Source organism: Protopterus annectens, chromosome 1.part0, assembly GCF_019279795.1.
Source record: "Protopterus annectens isolate FY-2018-M chromosome 1.part0, PAN1.0, whole genome shotgun sequence".
NCBI classification, from domain to species: Eukaryota; Metazoa; Chordata; order Ceratodontiformes; family Protopteridae; genus Protopterus; species Protopterus annectens.
The window spans coordinates 520,286,459-520,300,115 of record NC_056725.1 but is presented as its reverse complement, the minus strand read 5'-3'; the positions used below and the strand labels follow the sequence as shown (position 1 = coordinate 520,300,115).

Below are 13,657 nucleotides of genomic sequence, written 5' to 3'. Positions count from 1 at the left end.
GGTCAGCATCTAGATTTTCAATATCACTTAAAAATCTCATGCAGACTATAACACCTATCTGATATCAAAGAGCCACCAATAGCTTTTAATGTGCTAGCACCCAATTTAAAGCATGCATTGTCAATTACAACCTTAAATTCCACCCAATGCACATCTCTTCCAGAAATCACTGAAAACAGAACAATGATTCATTAAGTCTCATCATAGATACAAAATACCACTGCACCTCAATTTCTAAAGGTAAATGGAGGTCAGTAACTGTATGCGCCTATCAATTACCTCTCCATCGTTTAAACTCCTACGTAATATTTACTATCCTCCACTAGACAATAAGTCATTTTTTTCTTCTTTTATGAAGTTAAGACAGCAATCAAACAGTTGGACCAACTTTGTTTTAATTTTTATTAAACAATCACATTTTGAACTGCAAAATGAACTTGCATGCAGAGAAAAGAAAACGAGGTAACAGCTTCTATTTTTATTGTCATGCAATACATTTTTCTTTTTAATAATCTTCATTATTCACATAAATACTGCCTTAACTGCTCAATTGCTGCCTTCTCTTAAAACTCATTCTTCGTACTGAACATTATTTAGCATGCACTGTTCCTACAAAATCCATTTCAATTAAATTTGCTCCTCCCATTTCCTAAAGATTCAGTTTTCAGTTCTTTTAGCTCCTTTACAATATCCAGAAAGTACAGTTTTGTACCTACCATAAATGTAGATGTTCGAAGATCCACATTGCTGCAGTCCTAACACTTGGGTAGTCCGCTGTCCCAGTCGGCCCGAATACCAAAGTATAAGGCTGACGTCGGTCAAGGCGCATTTGTCTGACATCAGGACGTCAGGGTACAAATGCGCATGACCGACGTCATATCCTCAGTCTTTTCTTGCCCCAGATGTCAGAAGACCCTAAAAAGATAAGGCCAAAACCAAAAACACCAAACACTCCTGTACCTAATATATGTACAATATATACAAATTTACAAAATAGAACCCCACCCACACAACCACCCCTAAACACAGAGGGAAGGAGGGAGGGTAATTGGACTGCAGCAATGTGGATCTTGAACATCTACATTTATGGTAGGTACAAAACTGTACTATGTTCTTCATCTCACATTGCTGCAGTCCTAACACTTGGGTAGAATCCCAAAGCAGAGGTAAGGGAGGATGGCTAAACTATAATGAAGCAGGAGCTGCCAAAATGCCCTGCAACACAGCAGTGGCAAAACCAGCCCTGGATTTAGAATAGAGAGGAAGGTGGTAATGCTTGGAGAAAGTATGCACTGAACTCCAAGTAGCTGCCTCCAAAATATCCTTAGTTGCCACCCCCCTTAGAAATGCTGTTGAAGTGGCAGTAGCCCTAGTGGAATGAGGCCTAATCCCAGCTGGAATCTTATTGCCATGATGGGAATAACAGAATGCAATGCAAAACCCAATCCACTTAGATATAGTTTGTTTTGACACAGGCTTGCCCTGAGAACTCAAAGCAAAAGAAACAAACAACTGCTGAGACTGCCTAAAATCCCTAGTCCTGCTTAAATAATAACGCAACTGCCTGTGTACATCTAAAGTGTGCAAAATCTTTTCCCCCTTATTTTGGGGATCTGCATAAAAAGTAGGCAAATGAATAGTTTGGTTTAAAGCCACACTAGAAACCACCTTAGGCATAAAGGAAGGATTAGTACGTAATGATACCCTATCCTTATGGAAAATCGAAAAAGGCTCAACCGCCATAAGGGCCTGCAATTCAGAAACCCTTCTTGCAGAAGTAATGTCCAACCAAAAAGCAGCCTTCCATGACAAGTATTTCAATTCAGCAGTAGCCGCAGGCTCAAAAGGTTCTAGAGTAAGTTTCTCCAACACAACATTGAGGTCCCAAGCAGCAGTAGGAGCTCTACGGGGGTCTTATATTCTTTGCCCCTCTAAGAAATTGCTTGAACAAAGGATGAGAAAACAATGGTGGGTCACAATCATAGTGAGCTGAAATTGCTGCAGCATGAATCTTAATGGAAGAGAAAGACAAACCTTTGTCCAATAACTCAGTAAGATATTGAAGAGCCACAGTCAAATTAGGCTCAGAAACATCCAAATCCTTTGCTGCACTCCAAAATAAAAATCTCTTCCATTTTTCTGCATACACTTTACGTGTACTAGGTCTTCTGGCTTCCATAATCACATTCAAAACTTGTTGAGGAAGTTGAGACCTGCTGTGGTTCAAAACAGAATATGCCAGGCTGTTGGATGAAGAGAGTGAAGCTTGACATTGAGTAGATGACCGTCCCTCTGAGACAAAAGGTGTGGAATTAAAGGTAAAGGCCATGGAGGCTTCCTTACCAGATTCCTCAGTAATGGGTACCAGTGTTGCCGAGGCCAATCTGGAGCTATCAAAATCATCCTTGGCTTGTCTTGTCTGACCTTTAGGAGTACCTTTGGGAGGAGAGGCAGAGGTGGAAAGGCATACACATGAAGATTTTCCCAACTGAACGAAAGAGCATCCACTTTCCAAGCTGTGTGATGAAACCTTTTGTGCAAAACTTTGGCAGCTGGTGGTTTAGTGGAGAAGCTTAACAGATCTATGTCTGGAGTTCCCCATGACACTGTCAATTTTGAAATACATGAAGATCCAGTTTCCACTCGTGGGGATCCATGATTTGCCTGCTTAACACATCTGCTAAGGAGTTCTGTGCTCCTGGCAGAAACCTTGCCTGAAGATTTAGCTGCAAGCTGAGCGCAGTCTCCCACAAAATCATTGCTTGCCTGCATAGAGGATAAAAATGTGTTCCCCTTGCTTGTTGATGTACCACATGACAGTTGTGTTGTCTGTTAGAATCAACACCTGCCCTGGAAGAAGTAACTCCTTGAAAGCCAGCAATGCAAACTGGACTGCTAACATCTCCTTCATGTTGATATGTAGATGCTGTAGTCTGGCAGGCCACTTGTCTTGTATCCACTTTCCATTCAGATGAGCTCCCCAAGCTATGTCTGAGGCATCTGTCATTAGAATCTGACTCGCCTCTGGCCGGGTCACAGAGAGTCCCTTGTTTAGGTGACATTCCTGAGCCCACCACAAAAATTCCTTTTGAATGCAAGGTATTATTGGAATGACAGTGTCCAAATCCTGGCAGTGCTGTGTCCATACATTTTTGAGATACCATTGCAGCTTCCTCATATGCAGTTTGGCATTGGGAAGCACCAGAATACAAGATGCCATGAACCCTAAGGCTTGAAGGACTGTCCTTGCAGTCAGCCCGGACTGAAGAGATAGTTGATGGAAGTAAAGGGAAAGATTCTTTTGTTTGTCCGGGGTTAAAAAGACCATCTGGGCTGCTGTATTCAGTCTCACACCCAGAAAGCACATGTCTTGAGAGGGTACTAGACTGGACTTTATTTCGCTCACAGAATACCCCAGGCATCTTAGCACTGCTATCACATATTCCAGATGCCGAAGAAGCTCGTCCTTTTCTTGAGCCAGAATCAGACAGTCGTCCAAGTAAGGATAGATTTGTATTCCTTTTAGCCTGAAGAAAGCTATGACTGGAGCCAGATCTTTTGTAAATACTCTGGGCAGTAGATAAGCCAAAGGGCAATGCAGAGAACTGATAATGGGAATTTCCAGCTCGGAAACGCAGATACTTCCTGCAAACTGAGTCTGATAGGCACATGAAGGTAAGCCTCCTTGAGATCTAAAGTTACCATCCAGTGATCTTTGCCCAGCAGAGGTAAAAGCTGTTGTAACGTCAACATTTTGAACTTGGGAATGTCCAGATAAGTGTTGAGGATAGACAAATCCAAAATTGGTCTCCACGTGTTCCCCTTTTTTGGTACTAGGAACAGGCGAGAATAAAATCCTAGGCCCCTTTCTGGCACAGGAACCAGCTGAATGGCCCCTATCTGGAGTAACAGAGAAATTTGCTTGTGGGCCTCTTTTCATTGTATAGGAGGAATGTCTGGCATGCCTTTGAAAGGAGGCAAGGTATGGAAATAAAACCTGTAACCGTGGTGAACGATATCCAATACCCATCTGTCTTGGGTAATAACACTCCAATTTTCTTTGAAAAGTGCCAGCCTTCCTCCCAAAGGTGCTGCCAGACGAGAAGGCTCTGGCAGCTGAAAAGGCAGGTCATTGGGTCTGCTTACGAAAGGACTGACCCCTGCCCTCACCAGAAGACTGGGCAGGTGAACTCCCTGTTCTAGGCCTAAAAGAACCTTGAGCTCTGCCCCTACCACGCCTAGATCTACCCCTAGACTGAGAATCATAAGAAGGATATGTCCACCCCTTAGTAGGCCAATTTCTACTAAACTTTGGAGGCTGAACCTGCAAAAAATCTTTAACAGTCTGCATAGACTTAGCCTTGTCCTCCATTTTCTTTAAAACTGCTTCCACAGGCACCAAATAACACATCAGATTGTAAAGGAGCATCTAAAATCCTTGTCTTTACATGTTCAGCTAAATTCTGATCCCTCAGCCAGGCGTGCCTGCGAAGAACAGAACCAGTGGCTGCCACCCTCGAAGAGGCCTGTACAGCATCAAAACCACATTGCAAGGAATGCTTACCCACCTGTTCAGAAACATGAACTAAATCCTGCAACTCTTTACACTCAATACCTTCCGCCAGAGCATCTACTTTAGACTTCAATTGTGAAAGGAGATAATTTTGGTATTTCAACATGTGAAACTGGCAATTCAAAGCCCTCATGGCTAAAGTGGAAGAAGTATACACCTTCTTTCCCCATCTATCCAAAGCCCTTGCCTCTTTATCAGAAGGAACAGGATTTTTAACAACAGAAGCCTTAACACCTTTAGGGCCCTGAGAAACAGTTTCTGGGTCTGCCCTAGGACTCTTAAAAAGATACTTATGAGCTTCAGGCACCCTATAATACCTATCCGGTTTAACTGGGGCAGGAGGCAAAGAATCAGGGTTCAAGAAAGCCTCTGCAAAAACATCCTCTACCACATCCAGAACAGGAGGTATAGCCAAAGGCCTATGCTGGGGTAGAAACAAAAATTCCTAAGCCTTTTCCTGGAATCAGAGAAATCTTGACCTTCCCATTTAAAATGCTCCCTCATGGAATGAAGAGTCTCTGAAAAAGAAAAATCCTCAGGAGGAGAAGCCGAAGGAGTAGAATCATCTACATCAGAATCAGAATAAGGAGGATACTCCTGCAAGTCTTCAGCCGAAGACTCAGAAGCCTCCGAACACTGCTCAAAACTCTCAAGCTCAGGTTCCACCCTAGGCCTCTTATCAGGGGCATAGAACCTCTAATCATAGTAATCAAATCTTCTGCCATTTTAAGCATATGTTTCTTAGGCAGAGACCCTGAAGAACTAGGGGAGACCCCACTGAAGTTAACCCTGGCCTGCCTCTAGAAGAAGCCTTGGAAACAGAAGGGGAGGGCCTAACCACCTTAGGAAGGGAGGGAGAACAGCTACCTGAGAAGCCCCTTCAGCCTGGCCTACCTCCTGAGAGGACACATCTTGTAACAGTAAAGTCTCTCCCTGAGAATCCAAAGGAACTTCTGGTAGAACCACCGGCTCCACCGAGCCCTCTAAAGAACCGGCGTCCGGGACAGACGGTTCTTCCACCCTAGGCTTCGCTGCTTTGTCCTTGCGCTTTTTAGAAGGCGCCGGAGCATCCGACGGCATGTTGTAATTACAACGCTTCCCAAAACTAACCTGGCACAATCTAATCTTCTCTTAATAGTGCGTTTGTTAAATCTAGCACAAGAGCGACAGCCAACAACGCCGTGCTCAGGCCCTAAGCAAGGTATACACAAGGTATGGTAATCCCTATGAGGTATCTGTTTCCCACAAGAAATACAGTTATTCACTTTTTCTGACATCCGGTTAAATACTGAGGCAAGAAAAACCAAAATATTCCCAACGGGTACTTAGCCAACTTTGATTCAGTCTGAAACTCCGACTTCAGAAAATTTCAGAATGCCAACCTGCACTCGCAATACTGCTTCTGCATCGGACCATGCGGCAAAAAAGACTGAGGATATGACGTCGGTCATGCACATTTGTACCCTGACGTCCTGATGTCAGACAAATGCGCCTTGACCGACGTCAGCCTTATACTTTGGTATTCGGGCCGACTGGGACAGCGGACTACCCAAGTGTTAGGACTGCAGCAATGTGAGATGAAGAACATCCTTATACTATCTGTACATTTTGATTTCCATTTCCAAGTAACTGCTTTTCTGGTAGTCAACAGGTTACACTTAGAAAAGCTTTACTATGTCCTTGCAATTCGAATTTCCAAATACATTGTAGCTCAAAAAAAAAATCATTCCATTCATTACAACCACACCCCCTCAACATTTCCATCAAAATACTGGGTAGGGCACTTTTAGTATCTGCCAACTCATTACATTCCCAAAAGATGTTACCAATTCTCTCTCTCTCTACTCCTCATCATATCTGCATTATTTGCTATCTACCAGAGGGGAAAATGTATTTTCAAATGTACTTGGGTAAAGAAATAACTAAACACTTCTATGCAAAAATCCTACACCTTCTGGATTTGGTTGCATATTTGGGATCTTAAAAAAAATCTTCTCCTTTGGGAAAAGTGAATGGAAAGGCAATTTACAATCTTATCCAACCTACTCCAAAGGACTCACTTACTATGTAATATTTTATACACCCTGTCATTGTCAATTTTTAAATCGCTTCTGTTCTAGATGTAGCTAAAGTCTACCACAGATGGTCTTTCACTTAGCACTCCCCTACCCCCCTTTATTTGCCTATACCTTTATCTATCACAGATAAGAAAGGTAGTCTTCTAACCTGCAGTCCAAATGTCTGCTTAGTCTCATCCTACTCTTTTATCTTTCCCTTTATACTTATTTGCTCCCAATACCAGGGGTTGTTTTGCTATTTTTTTTCAGCTCACACTTATTCTCTATAGTCCTGCTTGCAGAATTTCTTTCTGATAAAGCCTACTGTTCCTTAAAATACTTTGTTAGTTTAAGAATACAATTCTGTATGGTTGTTATTCTACTTAAGGGCTTGCAATCAAAATTCTAGTCTTTCCTTACCTCTAACTCCTATATGTTTCATCACCTTTTTCCACTTGGAGTTTTATAGATGTGTGTGTGTGTGTGTGTGTGTGTGTGTGTGTGTGTGTGTGTGTGTGTGTGTGTGTGTGTGTGTGTGTGTGTGTGTGTGAACCTTAAAACTGCAGCTCTAAAGTACCCCTTCAAATCACATTGCTCTATGGGAAAAATCAGCTTATCCAGTTTAACACTTGTCTTTTCAACTCTCGAATAAATCTGTCAACTCTATCATCCACAACTTCCCCACTAGTCGATAAAAATCAACCCAACATGTACAAAAAACTAAACGGACTAAAAACTTCTTCATCGTGTTCCTTAATATCCATATCCATTAATCAACAGCTTTCAGTTTCTCAATTGTTGTACTGTATTTTGTTTTGTTTCCTTCTACATGTATAATACAATCCTTTTTAATCCATACACCTAAACACTTGATCTTGTCATGGCCATGTATGCATGGAACTGAACAAAATTCATGCATGGGTACATGAAATGTTGCTACAGCCTTTGTTTTATCTGCATGTATTTTATATCCCTAAAAACTCAAAATGGTCTCAAAATGTTCCACAACACTAAAATGTCCTTTTCTTGATTTATAATGTAAAAATAATACTGTCTGCAAATGACGGTAACTTTTCTTGATCACCATTATCAGTTATATTCCTGAATCTCTGAATACCTTATTTTCTTTTCTAATGGCGCTCAATATAAAGCAATGAACAGTGGGGAATGAGGACATTCCTGCCTAATTCCTCTGCTCAAACGCAGCTTGTTAAAGAAGAACCCTCCCCCACCTTACTTATTGGCTCTAACCCTTCATATGTACCCTATTTTTCTAACATGCAAATGGTAGCATTAACATTGGCATAATTAAGTCTTCATAAATGTTTCCGCCTTTAATTGGTTTCCCATTACTTGCTTTATACAAATGTTCTAAAATTTCCAAAGCATCTCTAATATTGTCAGGCAGGTAGCACAGGGAACTAATGCTCTCCGCTCTTAACAAGTTCCTTCTTATGGTACAGGTTTCAATTCCCTCATTCTACATTTGCCTACTGTGTAAGCTTGAGCAAGTTACTTAACCAGACAATGCTGTGGAACAACTGGGAATTTGGACTAGGTTCATTAATAGTCTCCTGGACTGCATTTTAATTTTATCCCAGTTTTTAGCTTTCTCTTCTGAAGTAATTTCTGTCTTTTCTAAAACTTTTTAGAATCCTATCCATTTCCCATTCCTTCAATTCCTCTCTTTTTACTCATTTTTTCATTTTACATCATTAACATGCACCTTTACTTTGGTATTTATTACTGTATAATCTGATACAGTTATTGGATAGGTCTTAAAGTTTTCAACTGAAAAACACACTCCTATGAAAAATCATTTTCTTTCCAGTCTAGTCTATTTATTGTATCTTCAGAATATGTAAATGCAGAGTTCCAGCAATTTAATTCATGTCTTCTACACCACACATGTTCATACACGTCTTCAGAATCTATCCCCTGTTATATTGTCCCCTCTAGATCCCAAATACAACCTCACTTTTGCAAATCAGGTTAAAATCTCTGTCCATAAATACTTCCTGCTGAAAGTTTGTATCTTTCAAAATTCTCCTAGACTCCATAACAATAGTTTTAGGTAGAATGCAAACATGTGCAATACAATCATCCTCTCCTACCAATAACCCCTTACTACTGCTAATCTACCATTACTGTATTTATTTTTTCTTATTCAATCACTATGGGAGTTCCTCTAGCAAATCAGTATTTTACTCCATTTCCTTTATCCCTGATATTCTACAGAATGCCCATCATGAAATCCTTTCTTGATTAAATTAACATGCTAATTTCTATCCAAATGAGTCTCCTGTAAAATTGCAATTCACACCCTACACTTCTTAATATAATACTCTGCTATTTGTCTATACCTGTAAGGCTGTTTGCATCCCATGTTAATGCTGGCAAAGCAGGCATTCTGATAAAAAGCTATACTGTACATGAAAATTCTTTAGAACGTATTACTTCTAACTTGCAGCTCATGTGCACACACTTCTTACAAGCTGGTTTTGTAAGCAGTTGCTTCTTTTCATCTCTTTTTGAACCCATGTCACATTTTCCCAGAATTTTCTTCTTCAACAAAAACACTAAATACATTTTCAAATTGCCAACCCTGCCTCAGACAACTGCAACTACAGGCAATACATATTCTAAAGTTAAGGTTAGTCAAGGTAAAGTGAATGTTACAGCCTGTGTTCCAGTTTACACAGAAGTTCTTACCTCATATCCAATTCCTTCCCAGATGTGAGAAACAACTCGCACACCATCAATAAACATTAACTTTTGGAAGTAAGAAAAATGGTGCAGACTACCCTAAATAAATATGCTAAATGGTACACAGTTCTGTTTAATTTATTAAAGTTCTATGGCTGCTGTGGATCCATCTACTTTTATTAGTACTGACTTGCCACAGTTTCCAAAATATTTTTTTACTGAACCATGTGCCAATGACCTTTTAAAAGTTAGACTGTGCCTAGCACATTTCACTGGAAAGACACTGCTCAAACCTCTCAATTAATTGCCTGCATATGCAAGTTTTCACCATTTAAAGGTACAAAAAAGAAAGCTATCAACTTTGCAAATACAAGAACAAACCACTGTAGGCTTCACTCAGAGCATACTGTTTAGACCAGTCATGATTAAATGCTTGCACCTACAGACTCCTTTTCTCCAACTAAAAGCAAGTGCTAAAGGAAAAACAGCTTTAACTTTACAAATGCAAGAAAGCAGTACATTTTTTGTGCTTTCAATAATTTTCTATTTTTTCAAGCCTTGCCCATAGCTTAAACTAAGGACATTATTCTAGGCATGCAATGCTAATCAGGTACAACTTTTAATGCTTGCTCTCTCTCCTGTACATATTTGTGTGTGTGAATAAAATTAAATATACTTTTATATTACCCCAAGTAGTCCAATACATCATATTAACTTTAACTTGCTTTTGTCTAGTCTTTCTTATCCTGTTACAGTGTAAAGCATGGATTTATTAAAAAGAGTAGTTTTTCATGACTGAGATCAGTAACATATATACAGTAATACTGATACAACTTTCTCATCACATTTAAAATACCTCTGATTGCATATTATACAGTACTGCTTTATAATGTAATATTCAAATTACATCATAAAATTTATAGAAACATTAATATGGACAAAAAACTGTTTTACCTAGTTACTTTTTTAGTCCCTCCAGTGCCCTTCTAAGCATTAATGACAGAGTGGGACTTTTTCTTTACAGTTCTCCAGTCAGTTCAACAGTGTCAACAAACTATCTTCTTCAACGTATTGTTGCTGGTCTTTTTCCAGATTATCTCAATCTCCCAACACTGGTCTCTGGTTCAAGTCCAAGACACTCTTGATTCCTCTAGGCTTCTAGGATTTTTTTTTCTGTCACTCAGGCATTTTCCTTCTGGAAAGAGGAAAATGCTTTACCAGAAAAGTCTATGAGCTTTGTTACTGTCAAATAAGAGTCCCTTTCAGCATGCTGGTTCACTCCATTAGCAAAACATTTACTCTTCCTTAGACTATTCTGCATCCAAAAATTTCTTTGACCCTCCAGAGAAAATACTGGATATAGCAACTTGAATCTCACACATGCCTCCTGACATCCCCTGACTGTGGAGATAAACTTACTTCTCTTCTGCCTACTGTACAGTGAATAATTATTTTCTACAAATACACCAATGTCAATTTTCAGTAAATGATCTCTTCTCTTACAGTCTTATCAAGCAATTCCTTCTGCTGGATATTATTACATCATTACTACTATACATCTCAGCTGTTTTCTCACGGCCAGATTTGGAGCATACACATTATGTGACCTCTCAGTTAATAAATTGTGGTATGGAACCACCAGACCAGTTGCTTAACTGTAGTTCCAAAAATTTAATCCAGTCTATTCTTTCCAGTTTCTCTACTACACCAAAAAAAATCTTGGGTTTTCCCTGTGTGCTGTGTTTTCAAACTCGACCATTTTGAAATGGCACTTCTTGAGAAGCCTAATGCTCAGACAGCCTTTTCTTCATTTCAACCTCAGTTTTCTGCAGTTTTATCATTTCATCTGAAGAGAGAGTTAAAGCTTCCCTTTTTCCAGCCTTTTTTGATATCTGAATATACACAATTCTATAGTGTTACACTTATTCTTAAACACACTGAATGTATTTGACTTGATCCTTTAAATTAGTGGATGCCATTTCCTGTAGGAAAGTTGTAACTTGAGCTGTTTTTTACTGAACAACTGCAAGATTCTTTCCCCAAGTTTTTTCTTCTCTTTTTCTTGTGGTTACTTCTTCCAAATTTCTTCTTTGTTGGCATCCATACAATGCAATTACTAGCCAGTACTGAATTTTACCCAAAATGATGATTGTTACTGGCTTTTTTTAAAACGCGTTTCTCAGTTTTATCACTTGAAGAGATTCAATCAGCCCTTTTACTCAGTGTGCAGCCATCTTCAACATCCCCCTAATTAGACCATCCTTTGTACTTACCACTGATGAAAAATAATTTTCAGAAAATTCCATCTCCTGGGAAAATTTGCCACGATATCCACAACACTTTAGAATATAAAACATAAAAAAACAAAAATGCTGTCTGAATTCTACAAATGTCATTGCTTTGCTGACAAGGCATGACAGATACACACCCCAACTATAATGCGTTTATTCTCATTACACAGTTGGAATGCATAAATGTGATAATCAACCTCTTAAGATGAAAATATGAAGCAACAGATGAGTATATATTAACAGTCTAATAAAACTTTTCTCCTCCTATAAGATGTACACTATAAGCAAATTTGTATCACGAACACCTTCAAATGCACAGTGAACTACAGGACGACCTTGGGTAGAGAGATGACTGCTCCTGTATACAAATGCTTGTTTAATGAGATGCTCTTTACATGTGCAATAAAGGATTCTTCTGTGTAAGTTCAAATATATGTTTCTCTTTGCCTCTGGGCTCAAGTCATGACTGAAAAGGTTTTATGGATCAGTTCAAAACCCTGGCTAGCAAAAAGTGCAGTGTACACGTCTTTAAAAAGCACTGCTGATAAACTACAACAGCATAATGGTGTTCAACCAGGCTTCAGCAGTATCATGCATAACCCTTACACACTGTATTCCTGATATGTACCATTTACCTGCAAAGTTATTAAATTATTTTCTGCAACTCATGCATTTTATCTTATCTCAAATAACATTTCAAACTATGCTTAATCTAAAATGTCAAATTCCAAACATGATGTAATTATCGAGTCACGAAGAGTGTACTAGATAATTACAGATGAACAACGCTTAAGTGCCGCAGTATATGTACTGCCTATCTTTATTGCGCTATTGTTTGGAATTCATCTTCTGGTTTCAATATTTGATCACCTCAAAAAGATACAGAATTTACCAAAACCATTAAGAGATTGAAAATTCAAAACATTGTACTTGCCTTCCCAAAATTTCTAATAGCTCTGCAATTCCATTATGGTGCTCTGTTTCATAAATAAATCTGGAAAAAAAAGCAAACAACAAATATATCCACTATGATACCACACATTCAAAATTAAACAAGCAAAACAGAAACTCTGAATATTTTACAAATCTGTCCTTAAAATAACTATTTTGTAATATTTTCTATATACAAATATTCTACTTGTGTGACAGCCACTGATAGCTATGCCAAATGAAGCTCCATTGTTATTGTCAATGAATGATAACACCTGCAAAAGAAAATAAAAGCTGAGACTCAAACAGGTCACAGGTTAAATCTTACAGGAAAAAAACTTAGCCTGAATATTATGTACTTCACAGAAAATATGGTCTACCTTTAATGAAAGGGATGTAAATTTGTTAACTAGAAGAAAAAAACTGTTGCAATACTCTTAGCTTATGCTGGCCCTCAAACTCTAGTCATACCTTTTATTTTACGGGAACCCTCACTACTGATTTCAGAATGGAAAAATATAATAATGCTGGGATGTGTACAGCATTAGAAACAATGTGCAACCCTGAAAGACACTGTCTTTTGTCCTATATTAAATGACTATGTGAACCTTTTTCAGTATTTAGATCATTTCGACTAGACCCAGAAAATATGTTAAGCTACAAGGGTACAGATGTCATGCTTGCATTTCAAAATATATTTTACTATTTTTTTCTAAAATTTCGCTAATGCAGTCTAGTAACACTTCCTTATTAATGTGTGTAAATGACAGTCATATCACAGTTGTTCAATGTAACAGCTTTTATTGTCAATGGTATGTCTCATCTTTCCTCAAAATGCATATGAGGAGCAAGTTGCTGCTGCTCATGTAAGTTTTGTTAGCAGGTGGCCTGATCTTACAACCTTTTACAGACATACTAAGGCAGGCTTTACAATGCCACTCAGTAACCACTTTTTCAGGGATAGAGTAACCTCAGGGTGAGAATAACAAATGTTCAAGGGGTATGGGGTTCAGCAGGCTTCCTCCCTTTGCAAAAAAAATGACAAAGCATTCTATTTGCTCATATTTTTCATGAGCTCAGGTACTTTTGAACTTACGTAA

At 38.9% G+C, this 13,657-nt stretch overlaps 1 protein-coding gene across 1 annotated transcript in view; it reads right to left on the bottom strand.

Annotated features, from left to right (window-relative positions):
- The window catches only part of LOC122789622 (serine/threonine-protein phosphatase 2A 56 kDa regulatory subunit delta isoform-like), a 1,584,804-nt gene that overhangs the window by 742,771 nt on the left and 828,376 nt on the right, over positions 1-13,657 (bottom strand). Inside the window, exon 12 of the mRNA XM_044057373.1 lies at positions 12,562-12,621. Within this exon, the coding sequence (XP_043913308.1) occupies positions 12,562-12,621 (60 nt within the window). The remainder of the gene's footprint in view (positions 1-12,561; positions 12,622-13,657) is intronic.